The 12,901-nt window shown below is 46.0% G+C and overlaps 1 protein-coding gene across 1 annotated transcript in view; it reads right to left on the bottom strand.

Annotated features, from left to right (window-relative positions):
* Positions 1-6,465, bottom strand: part of SUSD6 (sushi domain containing 6) — a 137,759-nt gene extending 131,294 nt beyond the window's left edge. The window contains exon 1 of the mRNA XM_084629895.1: positions 6,381-6,465. Coding sequence (XP_084486021.1) covers positions 6,381-6,401 — 21 coding nt within the window. The 5' untranslated portion in view covers positions 6,402-6,465. The remainder of the gene's footprint in view (positions 1-6,380) is intronic.
* Positions 6,466-12,901: the final 6,436 nt, after the last annotated feature.

Below are 12,901 nucleotides of genomic sequence, written 5' to 3'. Positions count from 1 at the left end.
ATCTTGGCAAAGATTTTTATGAGCATCTGATCATGCTCTAATCAGTTGTCTTAAGGCCCAGTATGAAAGGAAGTACTGCTTTGCTGCAATCTGGTGTGTGCCCTAAGAGCCTCAAAAAAAGAAAAGGAGGACTTGTGGCACCTTAGAGACTAACCAATTTATTAGAGCATAAGCTTTCGTGAGCTACAGCTCACTTCATCAGATGAAGTGAGCTGTAGCTCACGAAAGCTCATGCTCAAATAAATTGGTTAGTCTCTAAGGTGCCACAAGTACTCCTCTTCTTTTTGCGAATACAGACTAACACGGCTGTTACTCTGAAACCTAAGAGCCTCAGAAGCACAGGTTCAATGGAGTCAGCTCTCATGTGGTGAGGTCTGTCATTTGGTGCTATGCAGGGAATTATTTTCCTATTAACCCATTTATGAGCTTGTGACCCTCTTATTCAAAGGGAAGTCAAACGACCAAGAGAGGGCTGAGAGCCTGATGTGCTCAGTGACAGCTGCCATATTAGAGTCAATACCAAGAGCACCGATACTATTAATTTAGGCTTAAATAGAGACTGGGAGTGGCTAAGTCATTATGCAAGGTAGCCTATTTCCCCTTGTTTTTTCCTACCCCCCCCCCCGATGTTCTGGTTTAACTTGGATTTAAACTTTGAGAGTGGTCAGTTTGGATGAGCTATTACCAGCAGGAGAGTGAGTTTGTGTGTGTATGGGGGTGGGGGGGTGAGAAAACCTGGATTTGTGCTGGAAATGGCCCACCTTGATTATCATGCACATTGTAGGGAGAGTGGTCACTTTGGATGAGCTATTACCAGCAGGATAGTGAGTTTGTTGTGTGTGTGGTTTTTGGGAGGGGGGTGAGAGAACCTGGATTTGTGCAGGAAATGGCCCAACTTGATTATCATGCACATTGTGTAGAGAGTTGTCACTTTGGATGGGCTATCACCAGCAGGAGAGTGAATTTGTGTGGGGAGGTGGAGGGTGAGAAAACCTGGATTTGTGCTGGAAATGGCCCAACTTGATGATCACTTTAGATAAGCTATTACCAGCAGGACAGTGGGGTGGGAGGAGGTATTGTTTCATGGTCTCTGTGTGTATATAATGTCTGCTGCAGTTTCCACGGTATGCATCCAATGAAGTGAGCTGTAGCTCACGAAAGCTCATGCTCAAATAAATTGGTTAGTCTCTAAGGTGCCACAAGTCCTCCTTTTCTTTTTGCGAATACAGACTAACACGGCTGCTACTCTGAAACATGTACGTGCAGTTTCTTTCACGCTGTCAACTTCTGGGTGTGAGAGTCTCATCCTAGGTGCTTTGCAACTAGGTGAATCTGTACGATTCAGCCAGCATCACTGAGGAGCCAGCCATCTCACTCCTGATGGGCAGTCTCCCCATCCCCACTATTTCAGACTCATATCCTGCACAGCTCTGCCAATGCACCTCAAGCTTGGCCTGAAGCACATACAGTCACATCAGTCCTGGGCCTCTCCTGAGGAGAGTCTGCCAGTTGGACGGACTTGGTTATGGTGGGTATCATGGAAACAAATGTCCATTAGGAGCTAGGATCAGCCCAGACTTACTTTCACTGGGGCCTACACTGTATTCATTCCCTGCAGTGAGGCAAAGGCACCAAGTCCAGCTCCAACCACCCCCTCACCCTGAGTGGCAAACCTTTGGCTCCTCCACTTGCTGGGCCATGTTCAGTGGGCACTGAAATCAATGGGAGTTTTACCTGAGCAAGGACTGCAGCATCAGAACCAATCAGGCCAGGATGGAAAGCAGTGGACAAGAGTCTCTGCTCTGTGGGTGAGAGGCGCTGTAGCTCACGAAAGCTCATGCTCAAATAAATTGGTTAGTCTCTAAGGTGCCCCAAGTCCTCCTGTTCTTTTTACTTTACTTAGCACAGCTGTAGCGTCTCCATCTCTGTTTTAGATGGGCAACATGACACTGAGCCCTGCTCCCCCACTTCTAGAACCCCAGGACTGAGACAGAGATCTCAGTAAAACCAATGGCACAATCTGAATAACATTAGCTGATCAGTGAGTGCCCTCTGGTGGCACATTTAAAAAAAATCCTTTCACTCTAGTCTGGACATGGGCACACCAATGGGATACATTTTCAAAGCCCTTCCCTTTATATGCACGCAAAATTGGTACCTGGACCTACCTGTGTGTGCAAAACCCAAGTGTGTATTCTCAATGTGCACAAGATAAAAAGGTAGCCTGTAGATGCAAGCTCTGATTCTTGCCCTTCTATGTTAGGGGTAGAAGCTTTGTGGCTTGGGCCCATCAGGACCCACACATTACTAATGTGCAGTGGTGCTGGAACACTTAATAGTGGGGATGCTGAAAACCAGCCCCCTTACCCTGGTCCGTACCCCCTCCCCCCGAGCTGTGGCTGGGAGCAGGGCCGTGTCTCTGGGAGAGGGGGATATGGACAGGTGTAGAGGGGGTTGAGGCTGGAGCCACCGCTGGGGGCGGGGCTGGGCGCCTGGACCCTGGGCACAGGGCCAAGAGCCGATATCCCGCATTTGGGGCCGGGAGCAGCGCCCCGTGTAAAACCTGGAGGTTCTGCAGCACCCCCTGCACCCACAGTTCCCGCACCTCTGCTAATGTGCATAAGAGCGCAGATCAAAGCTTTTTGGTTTGGGCCTCGCTCTTAGAAAAAATTAAGTTTCCATCAAAGAAGGTCTGAGAACTCTCTATGTGCTGGGAAAGCGAAGAAAAGGTGAGACACAGGAGTCTCTTCCCACCACTCAGCTTTATTTCCTGACTATAGTCACCTGAGCTGGGCCTAGGTTACAAAAGTGAATGCCTTTACACGTGACACAGCAACATCTTCCATTTAATAAGACATCCACTACAAACAACAGCCTTCTGGGATTTTGTCCTCCCCACTCCCTGCCTGTTAGGTAAATTCTTAGCGAGACAAGGTGGGTGAGGAAATATCTTTTCTTGGACCAGCTTCTGTTGGTGAGAGACAAGCTTTCAAGCTACACAAGCACACACACGCACCCACGTCAAACCTTCCCCCACAAGATGTGCTATGCAGGTTAACATGACACCAATTTCAGGGTAATCTCCTTCCCAAGGAGGAACAAATAGACAACACTGGATGGAGAGCTCAGCAGGGAGGGGATCTCACAGCAGTCTAACCGCTGGCAGAGAGCAAAACCAACATCAGAAGTAATGTTACCTCACTGCAGATGCAAACTTATTCCTGTCCTTGGAGTCTGCAACAACGTCAGTGGTCTGTGCCACATCATCTTCCCCCTCCCAGCCCACTGATTTTACTCTCTTGGTTCTGGTAGCTAGCATAGTGTGTGCTCCCAGGAGTGGCGATGGAGTTCTTTATATGCCATTATTGCATTTACTTCCTCCCGCACAAAACCGAGTCAGCCTGACAAGGTGTTTAAGGAAAAAGAAGGAAACAACTTTACTCTAGTCACAAGCTTAGACAAAAATCCTTCAGCACTGAGTTGACAATGAGGAATTTACAACCTCACAGGGCTCCCTCTCACAACTAACAGCCTCACTCATACAGCCTGAAGCCCCTCACCCCACCGTTTGCTGCCCCCCCCATCAGTTTCCTTTCTCCCCAGTGGATTGTTCTCGCCAGCGCTTCAATGGGAACATACACAGGGCAGCACTAGAGATGCTTTCTGCTACTCGTTCTTGGGATTGTAGTTTATCTGGGCTCCAGCCTCTCCTAGCTTGCTTGTACATGACCCCGGTGCCCCAGCTCTCTCCACTGTCCTCTTGCAGACAGCAGTTATGTGACGCATCGGTCTTCAGCCTGTTTGAAGTGAGATTCATGACAGCAGCTGTAGCTCAGGCCCAGAACATGCTCCTGCCAGACAGCTTTTTAAGGATCCTCAAAATTCCAAAGGCCCCCACTTGAGTTTTTCTAAACTAGAAATAAGGGCCTGGCTTAGCTCACCTACTGCCAATGGCACAGACCCTGGAGTCCCCATAGCTTTATCTTACTTAGCACTTCCTTAGCATCTTTCACTGGAGGTTCTCTAACCCTTTTATGAAGTACGGCAAGCATTATCCTAGGTGTGGAAACTGAGACAGAGGTTAACAACTTCCCCACGGTCACACAGTCAGTGACAGAACTGAGAGAAGGATCCAGGTCTCCCAACCTCTGAGCCCACAACCGCAGCAGCCTCATTCACGTAGCAGTTTGGCTGTCCCTGTTGTCAGCACTGGTTCAGTTGTAGACATGGCCACCCACCATCAGTGCAACACCAAGCCCCGGCCAGTGTTATCAAAAGTTCATGAGAGGTTCAAGAGAGCCAAAGCGGCCCGTTGACCCTGACCTAAATGCAGCAAGAGACCACTCAGGCTATTCAGGACAGCAGCCCTAGCAACAGATATTCTTTACCCACAGCACAGCACTTGCCGACCTGCCCCAGGTAGTGAGAGACTTATTGTTTGTACAGCACTTGGACCCCTGTCAGAGCGCTGGTCACTAGGACATTCCCAAGTTTAGTTCTCCCACATGTTCTGGGTCTTTTTGTGTGGTGTGCTTTATGGCGAGTTGTTTTCAACCTCAGTTATACCTGACACTGCAGCTGCCATTCCTTTCCAATGGGGGTCGAAGTCATTCACCACGTCTTAGGATCAGGCCTATACTTTGTAGATTTAGTAGCACAGCAATGGCCTAATCCTGCAGTCCTTGCCCATGGAAGTCCATTGGACTTGTGTTTGAACTACAGCAGGACTGAAGCCTAAGTATGCCTAACAAGGCAGCAGGTAAATGCTACCCACATGTACACAGAACACTGAGAAGTAGTCAAATGATTACAATCTTTTTGCCAATATTTTTGGATCCCAGCCATCTTTTATAGGCCCTGGGGCCTCACTTCACGACTTCCTTCCTGTTCCTTTCATGCTTGAACAAAGTCTTCTTGTTCCTGTTAGCTTCTTCAGACATCTCCCTTTCTACACTCAGGCACTCTCTTCACTCCACTCTAATCTTTCCAGTTCTCTTCTGTGCACAAACTGTTCTCCCAACACATCCTTTTCAGACTGAGTACTTACTGTTGCGCTTCCTGAGTTATTAATTTACACATGGGGAGTTGTTACATGTTTACTGGTGCAGCATAAATCATTAATTAAAGATTATTCAGGGAAGATGTAAATATGAAGACTCATCCCCCAAAGGGCCCCAAAGTAAAGTAACTTGGGGAAAATTGGCACCATCTCCTGAATTGTAATTTGTGAGGCCTAGATTATCTGGATAGCTCCAGAGGCAGAGAGGATGACTATCCAGCGAACACCAAAGGGGAGAGAGCCTTTCCTCTGCAGCAACAGCCTCTTCTCCCCTTCCCTCCCCTCTCTCTACAGAGCTGGGGATCGACTGATGGCGGTGAGGTGCAGGAACAGTTTTATAGCGGGGGTGCTGAAGGCAGAAACCATGTATTTGGGTCATTGCTACTACTTCAAGCCAGGGGATGTGGCAGGACCCCCAGCACAGGTCATCAGGTGGGAAGAAGCATAAGGCTGTGTGGATCACCACGTCCATGAGCATTTGCTTCCTCGATTAACACTGACACATTACCTAAATTAATAGTCAATTTCCTCTTCCATGATATGAAGTCCCCTGCTGTGGCACTAGAGCAGCCACTGCAGGAACTGTGCTACCAGAAACACAAAGGGAACCAAGGGGCCCTGCGGACAGCACTGAAATGCATGGGATTTGCAGGAGTGGGACCACACACCATGTGCTCTGAACAAGTAAGCAAAATTCCCTGCAGGAATAATCCAAAGGACCTCAGAAAAATCTTGCAGTCTCCTATCAGCTACATGAGCCAGTCCTACCTGGGAGCAATGTGGGCCTTAAATTATTTTTTCCATAATTACAGCAATTTGATTTTTACCCCAGTAATCCAGGATTTGAGCCCATACTGCAACAGCAGGAATTATGCTTCACCTTAGACTGTCACCTAGACTGTAAGCCGGGGTAGTCAATAGGCAGACCGTGGGCAAAATCTGGACCACCAGATGCTTTTGAATGGACCCCAAAATATTTCTATTTACTTATTGTTATCATTATTTTATCTGGAGTCTGGACCTTGACAAAAAATGGCTGACTACCCCTGCTAAGCTGTTCAGGGCAGGAAACATTAACTTACCCGCAGGCCTTCACCTATTTAAATCAATGACAGAACTACCATTGGCTCTAATGGGAGCAAGTTTCTTCAGAGCCTGTATTTATAAAGTACCATGTAACTCTATGATACTAAATGGTGCTGCACATCACGAGGTTAATACAGCCAAATGGGGCCCCAACTTATAGGCAGCATCTTAGCAAGTGCTATATACAGTAATGAACAGGAATTGAAGATATCACATGTGAAACTGCATAACTTACTCCAAGGGCCAAACTGCCCATTCAGTGACACAGGTGGAACTCCATTGTTGTCCCGGCACTCAGGTACTATGGTGATGAGAGCTGTATGAGCACCTGAATAGAAACCAGGAGAATTTGACTCAGTATGTAATAAACAGACCAATATAGGGCTAGCTCCTTCCCTGTTTCTGTAGGCAGAAGAGAATGAGCCTCTCTTAGGGAGCAGGAAGGGGTGGCTCCTCCATTCTCCACCATCTCTCTTCTCTCCCACAATGGAGCCCCACAGAAGCCCACTCTCCAGTGGAACTCTCCAGGGTTCCATGAGGATCTGGGGGCAAGACAGATGACAGAGGGGCACCCCAAGGTACTAGCTACTCTCTGTGGAACTGTTCCATGCTGAGCGCTCCATATCCCAGTCAGAAGGCTAAGTGGGAGTTAATGTTGCTTCCAGCAGAGGAAGGAAAATGTGGAGGGGCACCCACCTTTCAAAGATATTTTTGCCTCTAGAAAACTAGGTTCTGCTGTCCCCACTGCACCCTCAACCCCAACCTGTGGCGATAATTACTTGGAAATTCCAAGGCTAGCCATGAGGACCCTCCTGCCTGTCGAGCCCCATCCATAGGTTCCTCCATGAGAAAGGAAGACAACTTAGCCCTTTGCTATAGGACACCCACTCCCAAAGACCTCATAGTACTTAAACATCAAACAGGCACTCTTGTTCTACAGTAGGGCCCAGTTCCAGAACCCTAGCAAGAAACAGCCTGCTTGGGGAAAAGCCCTCTTCTGCAAAAAGGCCAGTTTAACCTCAGAAAGCCAATAGCCAGGAAACACTTTATAAAAAAGATCCTTAGCCTCTTGGGCAGCTTACTCAAAAGACAAGACTCACAACAGAAAACAAACTCACCAGATAAAATACCCACAGTGAGAAACCCAAACTGCAGAGAGTGATTTCCCCCTAGAGTAACAATCACTGCCTCCACTCCTGGCCCCTTTGCCTCCTAGTAATTGGATCCAGACTCCAGCTTCTAAATCGCTTTCCTTCCTACTGGGAACTATTCCTCTGGGTCCTAGGTTCCACCCTCAGAGAGAGGCATTGCCTGATTTTATAAAGTAAACCAGGACATGGAGGGTCCCAAAGCATTTGTTCACCTGTCACATGCACAATAATAGCTTGATTATGCAAGGTGCTGAGCACCTCCTGGAGTACTCATTGTCACCCTGCAGGATCCAGGCCTGAATCTTGGAATTGCAAAAGAGAAATTTCTAGTAACTTGATTTCTAACAATAAAACAGCCACCCACCCAGTTACACACAGTAGCCACACTCTGATCTGAGCCACACTGATCTGAACAGTCAATGGAGTTAAGAAGTTCTGAAAAAAGAACTTGCTTCAGATGGGTTTCACAGGTGTGAATGATGGCAACATTTTATCTATGGTCCTGTCTGGTTCATTTGTCAGTCTAAGACAGAGTATTCTAGTGGTGAAAACATGGACCTTTGGGTCAGGAGACTTGGGTTTTAGCCTCAGCTCCGCTTCAGTCTGATAGTGTTACCCTGAGCAAGTTACTTGGACCTACATTTTCAAAAGCATACCCTAATTTTAGTGCTCCAGTTTTCAGCTGGCCATTTGAAGACACTTAGGTGTCTCAACAGACAATAGAGCTTCTAGAAAAGGGCTGCAACAGAACACAGAGGCAGGGCCACTGAGTCCAATGGGCTACATGAGTAAGCAAGTCAGGGTTGCTGAACTGTGTCATATATAAACATATATATTAAAATGGAATTCTACAAAACTGATTTGAGAAATCCCTGTCACTCTTCCCTGCTCTACATAACTATGAATAGCACTGGGATATTCTGCAATGGAAGCTGCTATTTTACTGATATTTCACAGCATGTACTTTAGAATGGAGGTGTACATGTTATGTGGCTCCTGCTTCTACGAGGTGAACTCTCAAAGTGGTTGGAAGGCAAGTTCTAGTTCTCTTTAAATACCTATAAATAACAGAAGTTCCCTTCCAACCACTTTGAGAGTCTCCTGCATTCAAATTTATCTACTGTACTTATATAGGTCCCATCACCATCATATCTGAGCAGCTCACAATCTTTAAGGTATTCCTCATTACAGGGAAGTGCTATAGTCCCCAAGAGATGCAGAACTGAGGCACAGAGCAACCAAGGCCCATGGTCCAACCCTCAAAGTATTTAGGGACCAAGCTCCTGTTGATGTTAATAGGAACTAGGTACCTAAATACCTTTAGCTATCTGGGCATAACTGACTCATCCAGGCTTACACAGCAAGGCTGTCAGAGAGCTGGGAATTATACCTGAGTCTCTCAAGCCCCAGGCTAGCACCCTAACCATTGGACTATCCTTCCTCTCAGACATGAGCTGTATTCCCTCTGTCCTAGTTTACATCAATAGAGTGACAAACTTTCAGCTTCCCATTTGATTATGTTTTAAAATTATATTTAAGAAAGTAATTTATGTATAGTATAGATTTACTCTGCTTTGTAATTAAATGTAGCTATTAGACTCTTTTATATTACACAGCAATTTTTCTTTAGGGTACATCAGTTAACCCTTTGGTACCTAGTCTGTTATATATATATATATATATATATATATATATATATATATATATATATATATGATGCTGGATCCTTTGGTACTGAGCTGCTACATGCAATGATTCTGTGAGCCTCAAGGAATTAGTAAATCATCAGTTTTGCAATAAGAACTCAGCACAAGCTAATTGCAAGGGCAGCATATTAAAACCCCTGTCCAGTGGCTTTCATGTTTTCTGAGATAACATCTGGCATAGAGTTTTGTTCCAAATATTATCAGAGTTAGGAAGATTTCCCTCCAGCAATCTTCAATTTGGCAGTATTCCCAGATGTCAGTTTAAAAGAGACGTAACATCGGTTTGGCATCTCCTCCAGCCATAGTCTTTCATTGCTCAGGTAGAATTGCTCCACTGTTCTTCAAAGGTTGGGGGGAAATGGTAGCATGAAGGCAGAATTAATTCTTGTAGCACCTTCATAGTTTAGGATTAGTTGACTTATTCTTAAAACAGGAATTCTACCTCTTAGCTGTGCATGAATAACATAGCGTATTCTTGCCAAGCTCAGGGCACTTGGACAGAACGAATTTTCTGGGAATGAACAAGTAAATCCACTAATTCTAGTCAAAATTAATGTAAAATGGGCCATTTAACATTTTTTTCTGAGAGTCATCTCTTTTTTCTTTTCTTCTAGCTAGGAGATAGATTTGGTGTTCGCCCCTCAAACTTTACATATAGTTAAAACTCATTTGAAACTCAGGCATCTTCTGTGTTTGTACAGCACCAGCGGCCCAGAGCTCCAATCCCAATTCAGGTCTGTGAGTGCTATCATAATGAAAATATTTACTACTATCATTACTACTCACAGATTACATTTGAAGATACATATTGTGCCTAAGCAAAGTTATTAAGAATGGTTGTTGTATGTAATGGTTATTATGCCTGTAGTCAGGGCCAAGTCAGTAGGTCAGGTAATTGTTAAACAGTGTCATTGTGACAGCAGGGGTAACTCAACCAATCATCACAATTCTTCTGTAGTCCATATGGATGCTAGACAGGACTGGAAAAAGTGAGACCCCCGTCTCCAGCAGCAAGTCAATTAAGCAGTGCAGATGGGCCTTTTGTGTCAGTGTGAGGTGAGTGTGTGTGATGTGAGTATACCTGCTGGGGATCACTCCTCCCATGGGAGTGTGGTTTTACATTTTTTTCTTCAAATTCCCATGAATGCCTGAGGCAAGCACCATGGTCCTGATTCTTCATTGCCTTTCACGTTATGCAGTAATCTACAGCTATGCAAAATGCTACCTGTGTGATATGGTCATGTTTACATGCATTTTACACTCACACAAATGGAAGTGATGACACACAATATAAAGCAGTGAAGAATCAGGCCCTATATTGTCATCAACCCCCCCCCCCACCACCACTACCCCTCACTCCAACATGAGAACTGAGGTGTGTATCTGCCCTCTTTCCCACACATATGAGAAGCTGCATGCAGCCAAAGAGGGTGCGGATTACTAGGACAGAGCAATTAGAATCCATAAATGAAAGAGAACTCTGAGTTAGGCAGAAAGAGCAGATTACATTCCTGGAAAATGTGTGTGTTGGAGGGATGATTTATTTTATTTTTATTAAGGCAAACTTACATTGCTCATTCAGGAGCAGGTTAATAGTCAAAGACCCTGGCTAAGGATTCTGGCTTGTTGGCTGGGGACTCCTCCTCGAAATGTAGTTTTAGTACTGTTCCTCACAACTATGATGAAAGGTGGAAGGCAGGAAGGTTGTGTCCGCTCAGTTTCAAAAGCTCCATAGGTTCTTGGTGTCCCTTTAATGGGAAAATCAATGGACCAATCAGGTTAAAATCATTTCGAAAGAAAAAAAAAAAGAAAGAAAAAAATCTCCCCTCTTGTTATATAAATAACACTTTAGATTACTGAAAACTAAAATAATCTTAAACTCTAATCTCCATCACACTATTTATTCTGCTTGGTTACATTCTGCATTTCACTCACTTTGGACAGTACAACCAGACTGGTCATTTTCACTGTCTCTTCCTCATTTCACATTCAGGTTCTCCAGCAGTAATACAGTACTGCAGTGTTACAGCTGCAAGCACTGTGGGAGGAGCGGTCATTTGTTTCAAACAACACTTTCCAGTAACACCTCAGCTGGGGAGCTGGACTATTTTTATAATGAGGGCGCTGAGAGCCATTGAAGCAAACTGTAAACCCTGTATATAATGGAAACCACTTCAAGTCAGGGGATGCAGCAGCACCCATGATGTCAGCTTCATGAGTGTTGGGGCTTTGCTTCAAGATGGGCAAGCGCACAGAAGGGCAGCGGGTGAGCTGAATTGATAGATTTGAGGGAGCTGAGCCCCCTTGAGCCCTAGCCACCCGCAGCTTATGCTTGCTATGTGGAGTCGCTCTGCTGTGAGCGCAGGGGAACAGAGCAGTTACCACAGCTGGTCAATTTCTCTTTGAAGTCAGGCATAGCCTGCAGACACAATTACATGGACTCTTTCTGAATAGGGAAAACTGGCCTGGGGGTTGAGAAACAGACAAAGGGGAAGGGACATAGGGGAGGAGGGAAAGGGGACCAACCAGCTCGGTGCATATTTATCTGAGGGAGAAGTGTATACTGGTAGTGAGCAGCCACAAGACTGCCAGCATTGAGTGAGGACGCAAAAGACGGCCAGGACTGGAGCCAGAATGTAAAGTGGGAAGAGAGAAAAACAAAGGGCAAACCAAAGAAGTAAATAAAAGGAGACACCATAGCCAAATTCTCTCGAACTGGAACCTGGCAGCTTATCCCTTTCCTTTTTGTAGTCTGGCTACCCCAGTGTTCTCGTGTGCTGAGTTTCCCCCCTCTGTGACCGAAAAGCAATGCATGGGGTGTCTGACCGAATCTCACTCCCAACATTAGCCCAAAGCAGCTTACGTGGACTGAAAACTGACAGCACAACAGCAAACAAGGGGTTATGAGATGTAGCAACTGATTGAACTGGAAGAAGGGGGGGTGGTGTGTGTGTGTGTGTGGGCGCACGCATGTGCTGACGTATCACAGGGATAGGCCTGAGGTCCCGTCTTATTTAATATCTTCATTAAAGATCTAGAAAAAAGGGAGCAAGCATCGTTTTAACCAAACTTGCCTATGATACACAGTGCTAGATTGTGTTTGATAGATCATCTGGGAGTGGGGTGCAGTTGTATCACCCGTGGGAAGCTCTAGGAGGGATTCTGCTGGATTGTGCACACTCTACTATCCCTTAGGAAGACGCAGGATGTTCTGCTGGCCCAGGCAGGGATGGGGGAATGACTCTGCGTACTCCCTTCCCCCGTTGCGAAGGCTAGTCCCTGTGGGGGTATAAGGAGACTGCAAGGAGCGCAATCATACTAGACCCTGCATAAGGGGGCAAGGGGGCTCCTTCTACCCTTCCCCACATACCCATGAAAGGGACAGGAATAGTCTGGGCCTAAGATGGGAGGAATTGTGAACCCCAGTCAGTACAGAGAGACCCAGGGGGAGTAGAAAATCCAGACAATACTGAGACGTGATTCATCTCGGAAAACATAAGGAGTTAGATTAATGGGGAAATAACCATAAACCAAATATTCATTGGAAGGGAGAGACCTGAGAGGCAGGAACATTGAAAGAAAATTTGTAAGAGTCATAGCAAATGAGATCTGAGTTGGAGGGTGATGTTGGAGAGAAAAAGGCCAATGCAACGGCGGGCTCTACATTCAGAGGCACCATGCCACAGAGCAGGGAGGTAACCATCCTTCTCCAGGTGGCTCTGGTGTGACAGCACATAGAATACCACGCTCAGTTCTGGCCATCTAATTATCCGAAAGATATTGACAAATTGGAGGGAGTTCAGAGAAAAAGCTGATAAATATGGGGCTGGAGGGATTGATTTATGAGGATAACACGGTTAGCTTGGCTAAGGGCCAACTAAGAGGGAACATGAAAGCAA

The sequence above is a fragment of the Lepidochelys olivacea genome (assembly GCF_965140295.1).
Source record: "Lepidochelys olivacea isolate rLepOli2 genome assembly, chromosome: 6".
In the NCBI taxonomy this organism is placed as follows: Eukaryota; Metazoa; Chordata; order Testudines; family Cheloniidae; genus Lepidochelys; species Lepidochelys olivacea.
This window is presented reverse-complemented; position numbering and strand designations above follow the sequence as displayed.